At 40.2% G+C, this 19,586-nt stretch overlaps 1 protein-coding gene across 1 annotated transcript in view; it reads left to right on the top strand.

The window, feature by feature from the left end:
• Positions 1-18,260: 18,260 nt before the first annotated feature.
• The window catches only part of LOC113939585 (ATP-binding cassette sub-family A member 8-like), a 69,920-nt gene continuing 68,594 nt past the window's right edge, over positions 18,261-19,586 (top strand). Inside the window, exons 1-2 of the mRNA XM_027625912.2 lie at positions 18,261-18,626; positions 19,235-19,351. Coding sequence (XP_027481713.1) covers positions 18,616-18,626; positions 19,235-19,351 — 128 coding nt within the window. The 5' untranslated portion in view covers positions 18,261-18,615. The remainder of the gene's footprint in view (positions 18,627-19,234; positions 19,352-19,586) is intronic.

The raw sequence follows: 19,586 nt of genomic DNA, 5'->3' as shown, positions 1-19,586 counted from the left end.
CAAAGATTTTGGACAGTTGTGTTTTCATTTTCATTGGTTTCCATGAATTTTTTTAATTCTTCTTTAATTTCCTGGTTGACCCATTCGTTCTTTAGTAGGATGCTCTTTAGCCTCCATGTATTTGAGTTCTTTCCGACTTTCCTCTTGTGACTGAGTTCTAGTTTCAAAATATTGTGGTCTGAAAATATGCAGGGAATGATCCCAATCTTTTGGTACCGGTTGAGACCTGATTTGTGACCTAGGATGGGATCAATTCTGGAGAATGTTCCATGGGCACTAGAGAAGAATGTGTATTCCGTTGCTTTGGGATGGAATGTTCTGAATATGTCTGTGAAGTCCATTTGGTCCAGTGTTTCATTTAAAGTCTTTATTTCCTTGTTGATCTTTTGCTTAGATGATCTGTCCATTTCAGTTAGGGGGGTGTTAAAGTCCCCCACTATTATTGTATTGTTGTCAATGTGTTTCTTTGCTTTTGTTATTAATTGCCTTATATAATTGACTGCTCCCACGTTAGGGGCATAGATATTTACAATTGTTAGATCTTCTTGTTGGATAGACCCTTTAAGTAGGATATAGTGTCCTTCCTCATTTCTTATTACAGTCTTTGTTTTAAAATCTAATTTGTCTGATATAAGGATTGCCACCCCAGCTTTCTTTTGGTGTCCATTAGCATGGTAAATGGTTTTCCACCCCCTCACTTTCAATCTGGGGGTGTCTTTGGGTCTAAACTGAGTCTCTTGCAGACAGCATATGGATGGGTCTTGTTTTTTAATCCAATCTGATAGCCTGTGTCTTTTGATTGGGGCATTGAGCCCATTTACATTCAGGGTAACTATTGAAAGGTATGAATTTAGTGCCATTGTATTGCCTGTAAGGTGACTGTGACTGTATATTGTCTGTGTTCCTTTCTGATCTTTGCTGCTCTTAGGCTCTGTTTTTGCTTAGAGGACCCCTTTCAATATTTCTTGTAGGGCTGGTTTTGTGTTTGCAAATTCCTTTAGTTTTTGTTTGTCCTGGAAGCTTTTTATCTCTCCTTCTATTTTCAATGATAAACTAGCTGGATAAAATATTCTTGGCTGCATATTTTTCTCGTTTAGTGCTCTGAAGATCTCATGCCAGTCCTTTCTGGCCTGCCAGTTCTCTGTGGATAGGTCTGTTGCCAATCTAATGTTTCTACCATTGTAGGTTACATATCTCTTCTCCCGAGCTGCTTTCAGGATTTTCTCTTTGTCTCTGAAACTCGTAAGTTTTACTATTAGATGTCGGGGTGTTGACCTATTTTTGTGGATTTTGAGAGGGGTTCTCTGTGCCTCCTGGATTTTCATGCCTGTTTCCTTCCCCACATTAGGGAAGTTCTCTGCTATTATTTGCTCCAATATACCTTCTGCCCCTCTCTCTCTTTCTTCTTCCTCTGGGATCCCAATTATTCTAATGTTGTTTCGTCTTATCGTATCGCTTATCTCTCGAATTCTGCCCTCGTGATCCTGTAGTTGTTTCTCTCTCTTTTTCTCAGCCTCTTTATTTTCCATCATTTGGTCTTCTATATCGCTGATTCTTTCTTCTGCCTCATTTATCCTGGCAGTTAGTGCCCCCATTTTTTATTGCACCTCATCAATAGCCTTTTTGATTTCGACTTGGTTAGATTTTAGTTCTTTTATTTCTCCAGAAAGCGTTTCTCTAATAACTTCCATGCTTTTTTCAAGCCCAGCTAGTATCTTTAAAGTCATGATTCTGAACTCTAGGTCCGACATCGTACTAATATCAGTATTGAGTAGGTCCCTGGCAGATGGTACTACCTCTTGTTCTTTTTGCTGAGATGATTTTTTTCATCTTGTCATTTTGTCCAGAGGAGAACAGATGAATGAGAGAACAGAATGCTAACAAGTTAACAATGTCTCCAGCAAATATACTCTATACAAATCAGAAAAGACCTGAAACCAGTGGACAAGAAAGGGAAAGAAAGAAGAGAAAAAAAAAGGAAAAAGAAAAAGATAAAAACAAACAGAAACAGAACAAAACAAAAAAAACAGAATATGATCAAATATGATCAGGCTAGTGCATAGATCAGTGCCACACACTAGCTTTTGGGCATATTTTGGTCTGTTAGAAGAAAGTGCCTGCTAAAATTTTAAAGGAAGAAAGACTTATATATGTACAAAATAAGGGTTGATACAATGAAGGGATGGAAGTTGACTGTAAAGATGAAAATTATAAAGGATTTTATAAAAGGAATTGATAAGATAAGAAGTTGTTTTTAAAAAGAAAGAAGAAGATTTAAAAAGAAAAAGAAAAAAAAGAAAAAAAAGGGAGAGACTGTGATCAGGCAGGAGAATAGAACAAAGCCATACACTAGTGATTTAGGGTATATTTTGATCTGTTATAAGAAATTGTATCTCAAAATTTTAAAGAGAGAACAACTTATATATATATATATATATATATATATATATATATATATATATATATATGGCAAAAATAAGGGTAACTACTATGAAGGAATAAAAATATGACTCTAAAAATGAAAAATAAAAAATTTTTTTTAAAAAAGGGATTGATAAGATGTTGTTTGAAAAAGGGAAAAAGAAAAATTAAAAAAAAACAGTTAAAAAATTAACTTTGAAAAACTAATGAATTATGGTAAAAAAAGCCATGAATTCTATGTGCAGTATTCCCCTAGCGCTGGAGTTCTCCCGTTCTCCTTGATCGGTAAACTTGGTCTTGGCTTGCTGGCTGTTCGTGCTGATCTTCTGGGGGAAGGGCCTGTTGCCGTGGTTCCCAAATATCTTTGCCGGAGGCGGAATTGCCCCACCCTTGTCGGTCCGGGCTAAGCAAGCTGCTCCGGTTTGCTCTCAGGAGCTTTTGTTCCCTGCAAGCTCTCGGTACAGCTTTGGAGGACCAGGGTGAAAATGGTGGCCTCCCAATCTCCGCCCGGAGGAGCTGAGAACTCGGGGCCCCGCTCCTCAGTGCACCCCCAGAGAAAAGCAGTCACTCCCGTCTCCCCGGTCTCCGGCCGCACTCCGTGCTCACCCGGCCTGTGACCGAGCGTTTCTATCTCCGGCACCCGACCCCGTGTGGAGTCTCCAAACCCAGCAGATCCCTGCGGTGCGCTCCCGCGCCGCTCCTCCCGGGGGAGGGAGGGGAGTCTCCCCGGATCTGCCGTTTGTTGGGTCCCCGCTGGAGGAGCAGTGGCCCGACTGGGCCACGGATCACAGTTTATGGCAACCCCGAGCTGAGAGCCCGCGCCTCGGCTCCGTCTCTGCAGCCGGCTTCCCCGCTCTGATACCTGGGAGTTCTGCCACACTCAGGCACCCCCGGTCTTTCTGTGACCCCGAGGGTCCTGAGACCACACTGTCCCGGGAGGGTTCCACCCCCCGCTTAGCCACTGCAGCGACGTCCCTCCGCGGAGCCGGCTTCTAAAAGGTCCGATTTTGTGCTCCGCGGCTCTAGCACTTGCCAGAAGCGGCCGACGGAGGCCCCCTCTCCCGCCGTCTATCCTCCCGAATATCGCCTCGGATTCACTTCTCCGCACGTCCTACCTTCCAGAAATTGGTCGCTTTTCTGTTCAGAGTGTTGTTACTATTCTTATCTTTGATCTCCTGTTGAGATTGTAGGTGTTCAGAATGGTTTGATCCCTATTCAGCTGAATTCCTGAGACCAGACACAATCCAGGTCTCCTACTCCTCCGCCATCTTGCTCTGCCCCCTGGATCATCTAATCTCTTTAGTTTTCCATTCCAATTTTGGTAATTATTCTATCCATTTCTTCCATTTTTAATCAACCTCCTACATAATCTATGTGACTTAATTATTCCAAGATTTTTGGTTTTTGTTTTTTTACATGTTTATTCTGATCTTTTTTCTTCCAAATGACGGACATTTCCTCCCCATTATTCAGGTACATTTGTGGTAGCTGGGTGAGGAGGTCTGCAACCACTTCCCTCCCCCCAGCTTATCCCCCTGACAATAAAGTCCTATGAGGGGCCACACAGTGGGAGGCCCTTTTATGAGGGCATCACACATGAACTGAGGTAAAGACAAAATAAAAAGAAATTGAAGACTCGCCAGTTACCAAGTCTAAAATTGCTTGCATTCCCAAAATTTCGGCAGCCTCAGAAGGAGTATTCCACTTCATATGTTGGACTGGAGTTGCACAATTCCTGTCTCATTGTACTTTATACAACCTCCACATTTACCCTGGTTAATAAATTGGGGATTGGGAATTTGTCGCTTTATACAAATTTCTGCAAAAGCTGGTGCCACCTGATGTCCTGAGTAAGACTGAGCATTCCCTTGCACTTGGGCGTATCTGGCACAAGAAAAAGAGTTCTTTGATATTCGTGTGTAAAATCCACTTCAAAAGATGTTCAAGAGAGGGAGGGAGTTCCTTAAGCTTGCTCGCAAAGCAGCCTAAGTCCTTGACCGCATCTCCCCATGTTTAGGTAGTCTTGATTCTCCCCTGCTGCTACCTATATCATGTTGTTGGTGATCATTTATTGGACAGGGACCATACTCCCATCCAAACAGATTTCCCCCAAACTCCTTTATGATGTTAAGTCCCTCCCTTACAGACTGAATCACCAGCCATAACTCAGCGCGGTTCTGTGGCCTTGGGCTGTTACATAGTTCCTTTCATTCTGGTGAAGGAGCCCAAAGCAGCCAAGGTACTATTTTCTTGGCTGACCTCGGCTTGAATTTTCTTTTACAATGTACTTGTAATTCATCTTTGGCCCTAGATGCACCAACCCCAAAGCCCCAGATAAGCTTTTCCTTTTGTCAATGACTGTGGTGCTTTAGCGGCTTCACCCCAGGGATGGCCATGGAACCCAGTGGCCATCAGTGGTTCTTCTCCTTTGGCAACCTTTTCCATTTGTCTCTCTCCCAAACAAAGCTACAGCCATGGTGCCAATTCCATAAATTGTATAGAGGCAGATAATTGAAAGAACGCCCAGACTCTTTGGGTATTTTGGTAAGGTACAGCAGGGAAAACAAAGGGCAGGGAAAGTATCTGGGGCCTGAGAGAATTCCAGAAGTAAGTCCTCATGGTCCTTTTTCAGTCACATGGGTTACTCTTTGTATTTTGATGCCCAGCCACTAAAATAGGTGCAAGGAATATTGGCTTCAGGAGAGCCCAGGTAAAAGTATATAGCAGCATGTTTATCCCTCACTGGTGATTTATCCAAACCAGGCTGTGTAACTGGTTAAATTAGGTGTAAACTATCACCTCAACATCTCCATACAATGAAGACAGGATAGCCCTAGGTACTGGCAGGGGCATTTCACATTTTAAGCGAATTACTAGCTAGCCCTTCCAGTCCTCTCTTGGCCAAGGGTCAGTGGCCAACTTGCAAAGTCACTGGAGATAACATGGGCCCATCCAGTCTAGCAGTAAGGTAATTCTTTACATACATATTCCTTCTATTATTTGAAAAGATTCTGTAAGAGTGTACCAGTTCTTCCTGAAGTATTTAGAAACATTTTCCATCTAGACCTGGCTATATCCCACCTTCCCTCCAGGGAGAGGTTTGTGGTGATAAATTCAGTGACTTAAATTGATATAGAATTATTAGATTTTTTTTATTGCTTCTTCTGTTACTTTTGGTAGGTTACATTTTTAAGGATTTGTCATTTAATCTGAACTTTCAAATTTATTAAAATACAGTTTATAATACCCTCATTACTTTTTGACATTAGTGGGATTTATAAAGAAACTTTCCTTTTCATTCCTGATATAAGTAATTTGTTCTCTGTTTTCTTATTTTCTTACTCAGCCCTCCTAGTAGATTAACAATTTTTATTATTTTTTAAGAATCAAATTCTGGCTTTGTTGGTCTTTCTCTTTGGGGCAACTAGACTTCTCTGTTGGATTAAATTTGCTGTTCTATTTCTAGCTTCTTAAGATGGAAGCTTCAGTCACTGATGTTCAACCTCTTTTCTAATATATGCGTTTAGAGCTATAAATTGCTATCTAATCATTACTTTAGATATAATCCCAAGTTTGATGTGTTTTATTTTCATTATCATTAAGAAATAATGTTTTCTAATTTTTCATTTTGATATATTTTTTAAAATATCATTGTGGCATCTTTTCTGGGTCCCATTTCTTATTTAGAATTGCATTACGTAATTTGCAAACATCTATGGAAACACACATGCAGGTATGTATGTATATACATCTGCATGCATTATTATTCTATTTTCAAAAATATTTCATTTTTTTAAAAGATTTTTATTTATTCATTTGAGAGAGAGGGAACAAGAGTATAAGCAGGAGGGAGGGGCAGAGGGAGAGGGAGAAGCAGACTCCTGCTGAGCGGGAAGCCAGTGGTGGGGCTGGATTCCAGGCCCCAGGATCATGACCTGAGCTGAAGGCAGACACTTAACTGACTGAGCCACCCAGGTCCCCTAGAAAATGTTTCATTTTAACCTATATTTCCTGTTGGGTCCCCAAATAATAAGTTAGCCAGTGGTGTACATATTTTTAAGTGTTTATTTATTTAAAAGTTTCAGTTAGATCTGTTTTCCTTCTCCACTTACTAATCTGTATTTTTTTTTTTTTTTTTTTTTTTTTTTTTTTGCTGTCTCTTAGCTTTGGCTTTCTTTCTAGTTTATTTTGTTGTGATTTTACTAGCTTTCTGTGCTGGAAATGGAAGTTTTCTTTTTATTTTCTTCTTTTCCGATACGAGTATGTGTTGGAAGAGGTCACAAGGAGGACAGGGCTGCCCCAGGCCCCCAGGGCTGGCCCCAGCAATCCCAGGCTGCTCACTCCTCCCTGGTCCCTGGAATGTGTGACCCACCTGCCTCGCCCACGCCAGAGCCATTTTGAAGATCTCAGCCTTCAGAAAGCAATGTGCTGTTGAGACTATATGGAGGGTGTACACAACTGAACCCCGTTAAGGCCTTTGTGTAAACAATTAAGATTCTGGTGGCCGGTGTGGGAAACAAGCCTCCTAAGTAAGTCCCCTTGCTTCTTAAACCCGCCACCTGCTATGGAGTGACCTGCCTGTGTCTTCTGGTCTCCTGTCCCTCTGCCTTGGTGGGAGGTGTGTGTGTTGGGGGCAGGGGACAAGTTTCAGACGTCACCCAGAGAACTCCTGAGGGTGTGAACCAACCCTATTTAAGGCCATGAAAGTTTCCTTTAATCATTTACCTAAATATGTGCCCTCTGACCTGTAGTGTCTTGTGAGCACTACCTTTTATAAATTCAGGAACTTCCCGTTTTATGTCCCCTTCCACTCAAGAGATGTTTAGAAGGTTGTGCTGTTTCCAGATGGACCGCCTTTTACGTTCTGCTACTAATTCTTAGCCTTATTACATCGTTTTCTCAGAATATGGTTTATAATATTTCTATTTTCCGTAGAACTTATTGATTGATTTTGTGACCTGATACAGAGTCAGTATTTCTGGCAGATCCACATGCACTAGAGAGAAAGACGGGTTCCCTGTGGTCAGGGCGTCAAGTTATTTCTATCGACGTATGATATAGCGACATAAATTCAGACTTAAGAAGTTGCAAGAGGGGCACCTGAGTGGCTCAGTTGGTTAAGCGTCTGCTTTGGCATTGGGCTCCCTGCTCAGCTGGGAATCTACTTCTCCCTCTGTCTCTCCCCTCCGGCTTGTGCTCTTTTGCTCTCCCTCTAAAATAAATAAATAAAACTTAAAAAGAAAGAGAGAAAAGTTGCAAGAATAGTTGCACACATGCAAAATACACAGACACACACAGACCCAGCCATACACATAGTACCTCGTTGCTGTGATATTTAAAACAGGCAGACACAACTATATATATATATATATATACGTATAACTGTAGTTTTATGTGTATCTATATCTCTATGTAGTACCTTTGTAAGTATGTTGTTCCGATCTTCTGGGTCCTCACTGTGCTTCATGCGGTTCCTCTGTCTCGTGCTGAAGGTGGTTTGTTAAAATATTCCACTGTTGTGATTGATGCTCCTCTTCATGTCTCCCTAACATCTCTTTGTAATTTTTGTTCTATAGAATTGGTTGCTGGGCTTTTGGTGAGTAAATATCATAATTGTTATAAATTGATTGTCATGTTTAATTTTTTTCTTCGAGTTATATTTAGCTTGATATCAGTATTGCTACATTGGATTTCTTACCGATTACCCGGTATATTTTTGCCAATCTTCTTTCATTCCTGCTGCGGACAATTTCTGGGTTTTTTGTTTGTTTCTATGATTAGGTTAGCTAGAGGTCATCAATATTATCAGTCCTTCCAAAGACCCTGCTTCTGGTTTCATTGAATTTCTCTATTACTTTCCTTTATTATTTATTCTAGCCTCCATGTTAATTTTAGACTTTTCTTTTTTCTTATAAGAGCACGTACAACCATAAGTTGTCCCCTAAGTACTGTGTTAGCTGCTTCTCAGAAATTTTGATATGCTGCATTTTATTTTTATCACTTCAAAATATTTTATTTCTCCTTTTAATATATTCTTTGAAATATTTTAAGAATATTGTCTAATTTCCAACTGTTTGGGAAATCTCCAAGTGTATTACTATGATTAATTTCAGTTTAATTCCCTTTTGGTCAAGCTCACTTTTAAAAATACTTTTAATTTATTAAATTTATTGAGATTTGTTTTGTGGTTAATATAGGTCTCTTGTGATGAATATTCCATGCGTATTTTTAAAAATTTTTTAAAAGACTTTATTTATTTGAGAGAGAGAGTGAGCACGAGCAGGGGCAGGGGTGGGGAGTAGGTCCAGCAGAGAGAGAGGGAGAAGCAGACTCTCCACTGAGCTGGGAGTCCAATGTAGGACCGGGAGATCATGTCCTGAGCTGAAGGCAGATGCTTAACTGACTGAGTCACCCAGGCACCCCATATTTATTTTCTTTTTAAATCTGTTTTGTTTTGTTTTTTGCCTAGAATGTTCAGTAGGGGCCAATGAGTTCAAGTAGCTTGACTGTGTTCAAATTTCCTATATATTTATTAACTTTTTAATCTAATGATTTTTTCAACTACTGAGATATAGATGTTGAAATCTCCAAATATAACTGTGGACTTTTAATTGGCTTTTTCAGTTCTATTTCCCCCCCCCTTTTTTTTTTTCTCTTTACACTCATTTTTATTAAACAAATAAGGCTGGTGGGAGTTCTGTTTTTTCATTCATGATTTTCAAGCTCTGCTCTTAGGTCTGTGTTCATTTAGGTTTTCCATGTCTTTTAATGAATCAACCCCCATATTATTAGGAAATATTCCTCCATTGCTGGAAATAATTCTTGTCCTGAAATCTAGTATGTATCATATTAATGGAACCACTCCAGTTTTTCTGTGATAAGTCTTTCCATAGTGTACCTTTCCCATTGTTTTAGTTCTCATCTTTGGGTCTTTAAATTTAAAGTGGGTTTTCATTTTTTGTTGGTAGCATATATTTATGTCACACTTTTAATATTAAGTCTGGAATTCTCTCTTCTAATTGGAGGGTTTTGATTATTTGTATTTAGTGTCATTGTTGAAATTGGTTGGGTTAAAGCTACCATGATTTTTTAGTTTCCCATCAGCTTACTATTTCCTTTTTGTCACTATTCCTTTTTTTTTTACTGATTTTATTCTTTTAGTATTCTACTTTATCTATACACTTGTAGTATTAGCTTTCTTTCTTTCTTATTTATTTTCAGTGGCTCCTTTAGGGCTGACATTATGTATCTTTGTTTCTTTTTATTTTTTGCACTGTTCCCAGTTCTATCAGCTATTTTTTGTTTTCCTTTTTGGTAGATATTTTTTACTTCATTAGAAATCTAAGTGGACTAATTTTTTTCCCTACTATAACAATGTGGCTCCATTGGCTATTGGCTTGCATGGGTTCTGATAAGAAATGAACCTGGCTTTTTGCAGAGTTGTAGTAGGAACAGTGATTTGACACAATCTGCTACCTCTTGTCTAAAATCAGAAGCATCAGCAAACTCCTGTTTGAAGTTCATGGGTCTGTGAATATTTGCAAAAGGGCACAGGACTCAGAACTGAGTGGTTCACTCATCTGTAAATCATTTATGCATGAGAAAAGAAAGAATCAAAGCAAGTGAATTGTGGCATATACTGATTAATGTGAGCTTTGAAATTTTAATTGTAGCAAAGAATGTGGAAGTGATAGAGAAGTCATCTGGTCAGCTGGAGCTACTCCAGGAACAGATGCAGAAGGTTCTCCTTTCAATATGTTAGCCAAAAAAATTATTGAAAAGTTACCATGTGTTTGTGGTGAGATAATGCACCTTATTTTGGTAGCCTGACTAAATACAACTCCTCACCTGAGAGTTAAGAGTGCATTTCAGCCAGTATTAGAATATAATCATAGAGTGCAGACCTGAAATTGTCCCTGGAGATGATACTGTCATTTGCGTGCTTTACGAATAAGGAAACTTCTCTGCATATGTGAGAGCAGAGGGATCTTTATTATCAGCATGGGCTCTTGCGTGCAGTTGAAGCATCCTCGGGGTTTTCACATGTGATTTCCAGTTGTCTATTACTGGGCCTCTGCTACAGTGTGCTAATGGTGTTTCGCAGTAGCCATCAAATATCTTCACTTTTGTATTTACCTGTTGAGACCATGGTCTCAAAAGCCTTAGAGATTTGAACCTGCTAGTGCATTCCTTTCCACCAGTGCATTTCCTCCTTCTCCAAAGGTGAAAGTTTGAACTATTGGTCCACCACCCCCCTTTGCACAGGTCTGCGTTTTCCTACCACCCGACTACCCAAAGAAGGGAGGTTTCCATTTCCAGCGAGGAAGTAAGCGATACAATGTCAAAATCCCATTGCCTTGCCCACTTTCTTAAACCACTTCAGATATTAAATATTAGATTCTCTACTGCACAACACTGAACTGGCGTTTTGAGTGCAAGATAAGGGATTCTTGTCTTTTAAAAGAAAGCTATTGGGACCAAATGGCCAACAGACACATGAAAAAGTGCTCCACATCAGGGAAATCCAAATCAAAACCTCAATGAGATACCACCTCACACCCATCAGAATGGCTAAAATTAACAAGTCAGGAAACGACAGATGTTGGCAGGGATGCGGAGAAAGGGGAACCCTCCTACACTGTTGGTGGGAACGCAAGCTGGTGCAACCACTCTGGAAAACAGTATGGAGGTTCCTCAAACAGTTGAAAATAGAGCTACCATACGATCCAGCAATTGCACTACTGGGTATTTACCACAAAGATACAAATGTAGGGATCTGAAGGTGTACGTGCACCCCAATGTTTATAGCAGCAATGTCCACAATAACCAAACTGTGGAAAGAGCCAAGATGTGCATCGACAGATGAATGGATAAAGAAGATGTGGTATATATACACAATGGAATATTATGCAGCCATCAAAAGGAATGAGATCTTGCCATTTGCAACGACGTGGATGGAACTGGAGGGTGTTATGCTGAGTGAAATAAGTCAATCAGAGAAAGACATGTATCATATGACCTCACTGATATGAGGAATTCTTAATCTCAGGAAACAAACTGAGGGTTGCTGGAGTGGGGGTGGGAGGGATGGGTGATAGACATTGGGGAAGGTATGTGCTATGGCGAGTGCTGTGAATTGTGCAAGACTGTGGAATCACAGATCTGTACTTCTGAAACAAATAATGCGATATATGTTAAGAAAAAAAAACGAAGAAGAAGAAGATAGCAGGAGGGGAAGAATGAAGGGGAGTAAGTCGGAGGGGGAGACGAACCATGAGAGACGATGGACTCTGAGAAACAAACTGAGGGTTCTAGAGGGGAGGGGGGGTGGGAGGATGGATTAGCCTGGTGATGGGTATTAAAGAGGGCACATTCTGCGTGGAGCACTGGGTGTTATACACAAACAGTGAATCATGGAACACTATATTAAAAACTAATGATGTAAGGTATGGTGATTAACATAACATAATAATAAAAAAATGGATATAAAAAAAGAAGAAAGAGGATGGGAGGAAAAGGGATGTGGAATTGTGATATCAGAGCAAGAAAGCCTCAGGCAACCTGGCAGAGGGCTCTGGATGAGGTCTGCCAGCCAAGTTGTCCACATCAGGTTGGAACAGCTGGGCTTTGTATTGATACCAGCTTCACTCAGTCACTGGATACAAGTGGCCCTGGAAAGAATGTGACCTTGTGTCAGATGGGCTTCTGCAGGGAAGATGGATCCAGAAAGAACTGACAGCTAGAGGCTGTCTACTGATCCTGCTCCCCAGAGCTAGGCAGCAGTTTCTTCCTTGAATGGAGCATTCGATGAAAGAGCTTCGTGTCTACCACAGTAATATGAAAGCAACATCATAACTCAATCAGGGTACAGCTCATTAATACAAGAATATCACGAAGGTGCCATAGATAAGCATTGTCAGCGAGGTTATTGCCCCACAAATACATGGAATCGAATCTTATGAAAGGGCATCTGATGCTTTCTGATTTTCAGATGTGGTCTATTTATCTAAGTAACAGATTATGAATATTGAACATTTCTGAACAGAGTTTCATGCTTAATTCTTAAATATTTTCAGTCTCCTAATCGTAAAATCATCCAGGTTGCCCCATGCTTAGGAATATAGCTTGACTGGCGTGGACAGAGGGAAGAGAGAATGGACCTAGATTTCCAGTATACTTGGGAAATTTTAGGAAACCGTAGGTGTCATCAGGACATTGAGCTCTTGGTTGGAGTAGTGATGCCCAGAGGCAAGTATGCAGCTTAGAAAGTAAGGTAAGCGATATCAAAAAGGCAGTTGGACTGGCGCTGCCTGCTTCCTTCCAAGGACCCTGAGATGCTAAACTGACTGGATTTACCTTTTGTCCCCCAAATACTTCTTGCGATCCAGATCCCTTTCTTTATCATGAATTCACTCTAGACTTTGTGACTATACCGAACAGACTCATATTTACCAAATAAAGACTAGAAAGAAGTTTTCCGCAGATTTGCATTTGTCGTAGGTGGTAGCCTGGCAACCCGGGGCCCAGCCTCCCCCTGGTCTCCCAGGGGTTCTTCTCCAGTGATCTATACATTTCTGGGGAAGAATATGCAACATTTAGCCCAAACTTCCTTCAAATTAAAAATAGGTAAGAGATAAAAGATTGAAATGAGATTCTGAGAAGCAGATAATTTCAAACATTAAAATAATCCACGTATATGATCCATTGAATTTGACCATCATATGGAAAATGTAAAAACCTCAAATTGAAATTCAAGAGTATGCAACCAAGGAGGTAAGGTATTCTGTTTATAGGTGTGTGTATTGTTGTTGGGAGGGTTTCATCTCTTGCTCTGTGTTTTTTTTGTTTGTTTCACTGTTTTGCATGTATGTTGGTACAAAATAAGTGAAACCTAGTTAATTATGTACCCAGTTATATATATATTCATCAAAGGAGACTATTTTTTAGAGCATAGAGACACACACATTAAGCACAAAATATGATACATCCCTTTGTAATTGATATTCTTATATTGGTTTACACGAATAAGTGGATTAAACCAATGGCTTAAGAAACAGGCCACTCATCTAGATGCTGACAACCCATTCTCCTTTGGTTGGTTGCACTTTACAACTAAGCATCCTTGAACATTCCCTCCAGCTCAGTCTTACCGTCTTTTGTTTGTTTTTCTTGCTACGTTAGCTCTCGGGCTCTGCTGGTCAGAACTTCCTCATTGTGCTCTTTTCCTTGTTATTGTTCAATGATATCTTCGCTAGCTTGTCACCTACTCTAAGGCAAACATTCAGGTTTTCTGGTTCTGGAAGACTCCTGACTCCTTTTCAGAGCAGCATGGTCACAGGGACACATCTTCTATCCATTCTTTGATTAAGCTGAGCACCTCAACTGTCTCAGGGATGTGGTCATTTGTCACTGTCCTCAGATTGGCAGTGTGGCCGGGACTGACCCACTACTGCTGGTGGTGTATTTTCAGTCTGCTGCGCTCCTCTTCTGGGCTCTCACTGCCCTTTCCAGACTATTTTGGTCAACAGCAAGGGCGTTCAATCCAATTAAGCTTCATCTGCAGTGGTTTCTGGAAAGAGACACAGAAGGATATCTGCTCTAAAAAGCACAGATAACCAACTCTATAATCTTCAGATGCTTCCTTTTTCAAATGTTCCTTCCTCTCACCATTTCCTGCTACTGTGCTGAATGTTAAAACACTTGCTTATGTGCAGGAAGGAACCTTTAAGTTCAGATGTAGTATCTAAGCATTTTTTGTTTTCTCAAACACCACAGAAGCAAATGCATTATGTATTTTAACCTTGTGACAAACTCGGTCCACAGACTTTTATTACCTTATCTTGTTCCTTAGCATTGATACTTTGTTGCTTTTTCAGATCATCTGGATATAGAAATGTATGAACTCTATTTTTTTAATTGAAATAGAGTTGACACATAATGTTACATTACTTTCAGGTGAAAAATGTGTGAACTCTTAACAATAGTTCCATAGTTCTAGAGTTAAAAATTCCATCTGAGGGAGGACAGCAGTCCCAGAGCTCTGCAACAAGCAGGACTTGGCTGATTTTGATGAGAAAATAGATTCCTTGGTGAAGTAGAAGCTCCTGCAGGAAGACCCATAAAGCCCAAATACACTACGGTTCTGTTTATGCCTCTGTGGTTTTGTAAGATAATTATTTTTGTAGCTTTAATATGATGCCTTAATGTTGAATGATTATACCAATTATTTGGTATAAACTATCATGGAACTCATGTTATGCTTTTACATAGAGATGCTGAGATGAATCTTCATGCCAGAAGGAGGGCAAGTGCTAGGGTAAAGTCAGTGATGACATTGACTGAGAAGATCCCCCTGTCATAACCAAGATAGATGGGTGGGTGGGGAGAGAGACAGAGAAACAGAGAGAGAGGATAGACAGATAATCAAGAGTTATCTTTGATAACAAATCAAACTGACAAATGCACAGGACTCAATTTTAAAAGTGTGCAGCTGTCATTTAAGTCCATGTTGGATCTTGGCTTGATTGTTATCCTATGTGCTAAATATAAAAACTAAATACTAATTCCAGTTATTTTCTACTGAAGCAGAATGCACATTCACACAATGTGTGACCTTGACAACACAAAGTGATTTCCATTAGCTCCTAAAATCTTCACTGGTAGGTCACAGACTGGTAAGTCTCTGATCTAGTCTCCAAGGACAAGAAGCCCACACAATAAAATGTTCTCATTTTAACAGAATTTTCCCACCCTTGGCCTCTCCTGTATCATAGGACATATAGATCACATGATGGGAGTGGCAGCTGTTTGCAGAACACTCTGAAGTAAAGTCCGTTCCTACTCCAGGCTTCACTCAAAGATGGCAGCCTTCCCAGTGAGGCAGTGCATGGGCTGGAGGGTATTACTAGATGTTGAATGTGTTGCCTCCAGAGTCCACAAAGCCATACTAGGTACTGGTCTTCTACTGGTAGAGGGTGCAAGATGTGGCAATTCATCTCTTGCTTTGGAGGAGATAAGCAGAGCACCCCTGACCACTAGACCCAGAAGGCCTTCAGTGACGTGATGGGTTCCTTATCCTCAGAGGATTTGTCTCCTACTCTCTGGAGCATTTATGTCTTCCCCATGTCACCAGTGGTGCCCTAGTCATCTCTCCTTGTCCTGATAGATCAGCATGATGTTATCGATGTATCAATACGATGTTCTGGGAGACACTCTAGATCGCTTAAGACTGTAACAGAGGCAAGAGGGTTAACATAGCCCTGAGGCAAAACTATCAAGGAATATTATTGTGTAACTCACCTGACTATGAACGCTTTTCTAATCAGAATAGAAAAGACTCACTAGCTGATTCTGTTCTAGGAACAGATACCATGTCTGGCAAAGCAGCTGTCGCAGCCTGTTTCAGCTTCCAATACTCTGGTTGTTCTTCAGGATCCATCTGGTTTCTGGAAGGATAAGACTGGTAAATTAAATGAAGATGTGGTATATACACTTCCTTTGTGTCCTGTATGTCATTAATGGTCTCTACTTTCCCTCTCAAGATGTGGTGTTGTTCTTGATTCAGTGTCTTGGCTGGGGGTGGGTTGAAGGAATTATCAAAAGTGTCCACTCTCCCTTCCCCATTATGTGAGACTTCTTACCCAACAGGCTCAGGACCCAACATGGGGGTTATTCCCAATACCAAGTATAATTAATTCCTTTTTTTTTTTTAAAGATTTCATTTATTTATTTATCAGAGAGAGAAGAGAGCATGCACAAGCTGTGGGACTGGCAGAAGGGAGAAGGAAAAGCAGGCTCCCTGCTGAGGGAGCCCGATGTGGGACTCGATCCCAGGACCTAGGGATCATGACATGAGCCGAAGGCAGACACTTAACTGACTGAGCCATCCAGGCATACCCAAGTATATTAATTCTAATGTTATGCCTGGTGTTAGAGAAATGGCCACTGGGTGTGTTCATAGACCCAGTGGGACCACATAAAGCTGGGCTTTGACCATAACTCCATTTATTACCTTGACTTCATGTGCCCATTCTAACAATGAGGCCATAGTGACATTTTGGTTTTCTAAATATCAGTGTCCATTTAGGCCCTATGCCCAATAGCTCTAGAAATGTCTGAGGACTTTTTTTTTCTCCCTCCGGTGCACAGTCATCCAAGTAAATGGCTGTAGGTCACTTTGAGTAAGGACTAGGGGAAATCATCAGAGTATATACTTGCCAAGATGTTTTGGGATCCTTCCTTCTGGCTACTTCTTCAGACAGAAGATTCTGGATCTGAAAATTAGCTCAGGACTGGGAACTACACAAGGAATAATAACTTTTTTTTGGAGTGATGGGGACTGCCTCTTACTCTCCATTCTTACTCGTTCTGGTTGTAGCTATTAAGCAGCATCCCATTGGCTGCCTACCTGTTCTGCCCCTATATGGTGGTAAGGCTTCTACATTCTACTTAAAGTGGTAAAATATTACTTCTAAGTAGACTTGTAAAGTTAAGTGTGTCTCTTGTAATCCCTAGAGCAACCGCTAAAATAACTACACAAATATATATGGTTTAACATCACAGTGGATAAATTGGAATACTTAAATTTTTCAGATAAGACAAAAGAAGGTAGGAAATGAGAAACAGAAGAATGAAAACCAGAGAAAACACATAACAACATGGCGGACCTGAATCCTGAAATATCAGTAGTTAAATGTAACCGGTCTACACATACCAATTAAAAGGCATGTGTTATCAGATTGGATTTAAACAAACAAATGAACAAAAATGACGTCACTGTAGGCTGTCTAAAAGAAGCTCATTTCATATAGAATTATATAGATAGTTGAAAATAAAAAGATGGAAGAAATATACCATGGGAACCAATCAAAAGGAAGTGGGAATGGCTATATTAAAATCAGACAAAGTAGGGGCGCCTGGGTGGCTCAGTCGTTAAGCGTCTGCCTTCAGCTCAGGTCATAATCCCAGGGTCCTGGGATCGAGCCCCACATTGGGCTCCCCGCTTAGCGGGAAGCCTGTTTCTCCCTCTCCCACTCCCCCTGCTTATGTTCCCTCTCTCGCTGTGTCTCTCTCTGTCAAATAAATAAATAAAATCTTTAAAAAAAAATAAAATCAGACAAAGTAGACTTTAGAGCATAGAAAGTCACCAGGAATAGAGATGGGCATTATCACATAATGATAAAAAGGCCAATTCACCGAGAAGACATACCAGTTCTAACTATGTATGCACCTAACACCACAGTGTCAAAGCGGATTGGACAAGACTAGTGAGATCTGAAAGGAAAACAGAAAAATCCATAATTTTTGTTAACATCTTCAGCACTCCTCTCTCAGTAATCAGCAGACCTAGTAAACAGAAAACCAGCAAAAATATAGAAAAACTGAACAGAACCATCAACCAACTAGATCTAATGGATATCTATGTAATACTCCACGCCCTCAACAGCAAAATGCACTTCTCCTCAAGTGCATGTGGAATATTCACCAAGAAAGATCATATCCTGGATCATAAAACAAGTCCTAACAAATTTGACATACAAAATAAATTTTTTGACCATCATACAATTAAACTAGAAACCAATAACCAAAATATAACAGGAGCATCTCCAGACACTTGGAAATTGGCTACATTTCAATAATTCACGGGTCAAAGACTAAGTCATGAGGGAGATTAGAAATATTCTGAGCTGAGTAAAAATGAGAAACAGAAATGAAAACCCTGATTATCCAAGTGATGATGTCAATCAGGCACTGGAGAGCCCTGTGTAGAGAGGAGATTTTCTCTGATTCAACTGTTTACTTTCTCTTCAAAGGCACTGCTTTCAATGGTGATCTGTCCTATTATGTGGGACAGAATAGACAAAAGCTTAGGAATACTGGATCTCCCTGATAAGATTGCTCCTTATGATATGGCCAGGCCACCAAGCGTAAATTCCACTGCGTTCTGCAGGATTTGGCCTAATGTCAATGAGAAGCCCAACGGTCCAAGAGGGATCACGTGAATGCAATGTTTGGCAGGGCCCACAGAGCCCAGGCTGCAACTTCTCTGAAGCCGGCCCTTGCAGGAACTTTTCACAAAAGTCAGTTGAAGCAGATTCTAGAGATGTGATAGAAACCAGGGGAAAATGTGCATTGAGTTCTTCTAAATAAGGAGATCAGTGGATAAACTGTGCTTCTCCAGAGTCCTGGCCTCAAATGTCTCAAAAGTAAGTTCGCTGTATTTTTTCCGTGTTGTGATTTGTGTTTGGAGGTTTTGTTTTTTCCCTCTCGCAAAATTAGAAATAAGCCTTTAGGAATTGAATGCTGACCCTCTGTGGGAAAATCGTTTTGAAAACTAATAAGCTATCTTAATGTTTTCGAACACTCAGTGTTTAATATTATGTAAATGAGAGCACTGAGTTAAAATACAGTGTTTTATTAAACATTATGCAATTGTTAAATGATTTTTAACCAGAAACTGAGCTTGGAAATAAGCCGAAATGTGCTTTAAAAATTTAGGAAGAATTAAATATCTTGAGAATTGGTTTGCAAACCTGAGTTTTTTTCAGAGTGATAGATATTTATTTTTATTGCCCAATAATGTTAGGGCATTTTGGATAAACTGTTCTATGACTCTGAGACCGTTTACCAGAAGCATTTACAGAAATATTTGTTTTGTCTCTGGCTCTCACTCTGGGGCTCTGCGAATTTGGGAAATGTAAGATGCTTTCCAGGATCTTTTACCCCATGTACAGGATGTACTGAATCAGAATTGAAATATGCCGCATTTCCTTATCACAATATTATTTCAAATGCACTTTATTTCCCCAAACAGATTTCAAGCTCCTCAAGTGTTAGCATTTTGCTCTGACTTTAACAAACGTATAAGAGGAAAAAAATCAGAGTCCTCACAACTTGAAACTGTCTCCTGCATGCAGAGTAAGGAATTCAGGTTGTTAGCCTTTTGATAAACTACAGAACATACATGAGTTGGGGGGAAATAAAGTAGGCGATACTAATTTCTGATGGAAAATCGAAGGGACTGGAGCCAGGTGGAAGTTTCTTAATCTGGCTAAAACCCATCCAAGCCTTTTCAGGTGGAGTTTCTACCCTCCATCGCAAGAACAAGCTCAAATATATCACAGCATCCCCAGAGTAACCTGGGTAATCCATTGGCAAATTTAATT

Source organism: Zalophus californianus, chromosome 16 (assembly GCF_009762305.2).
Source record: "Zalophus californianus isolate mZalCal1 chromosome 16, mZalCal1.pri.v2, whole genome shotgun sequence".
Lineage (NCBI taxonomy): Eukaryota > Metazoa > Chordata > Mammalia > Carnivora > Otariidae > Zalophus > Zalophus californianus.
This window is presented reverse-complemented; position numbering and strand designations above follow the sequence as displayed.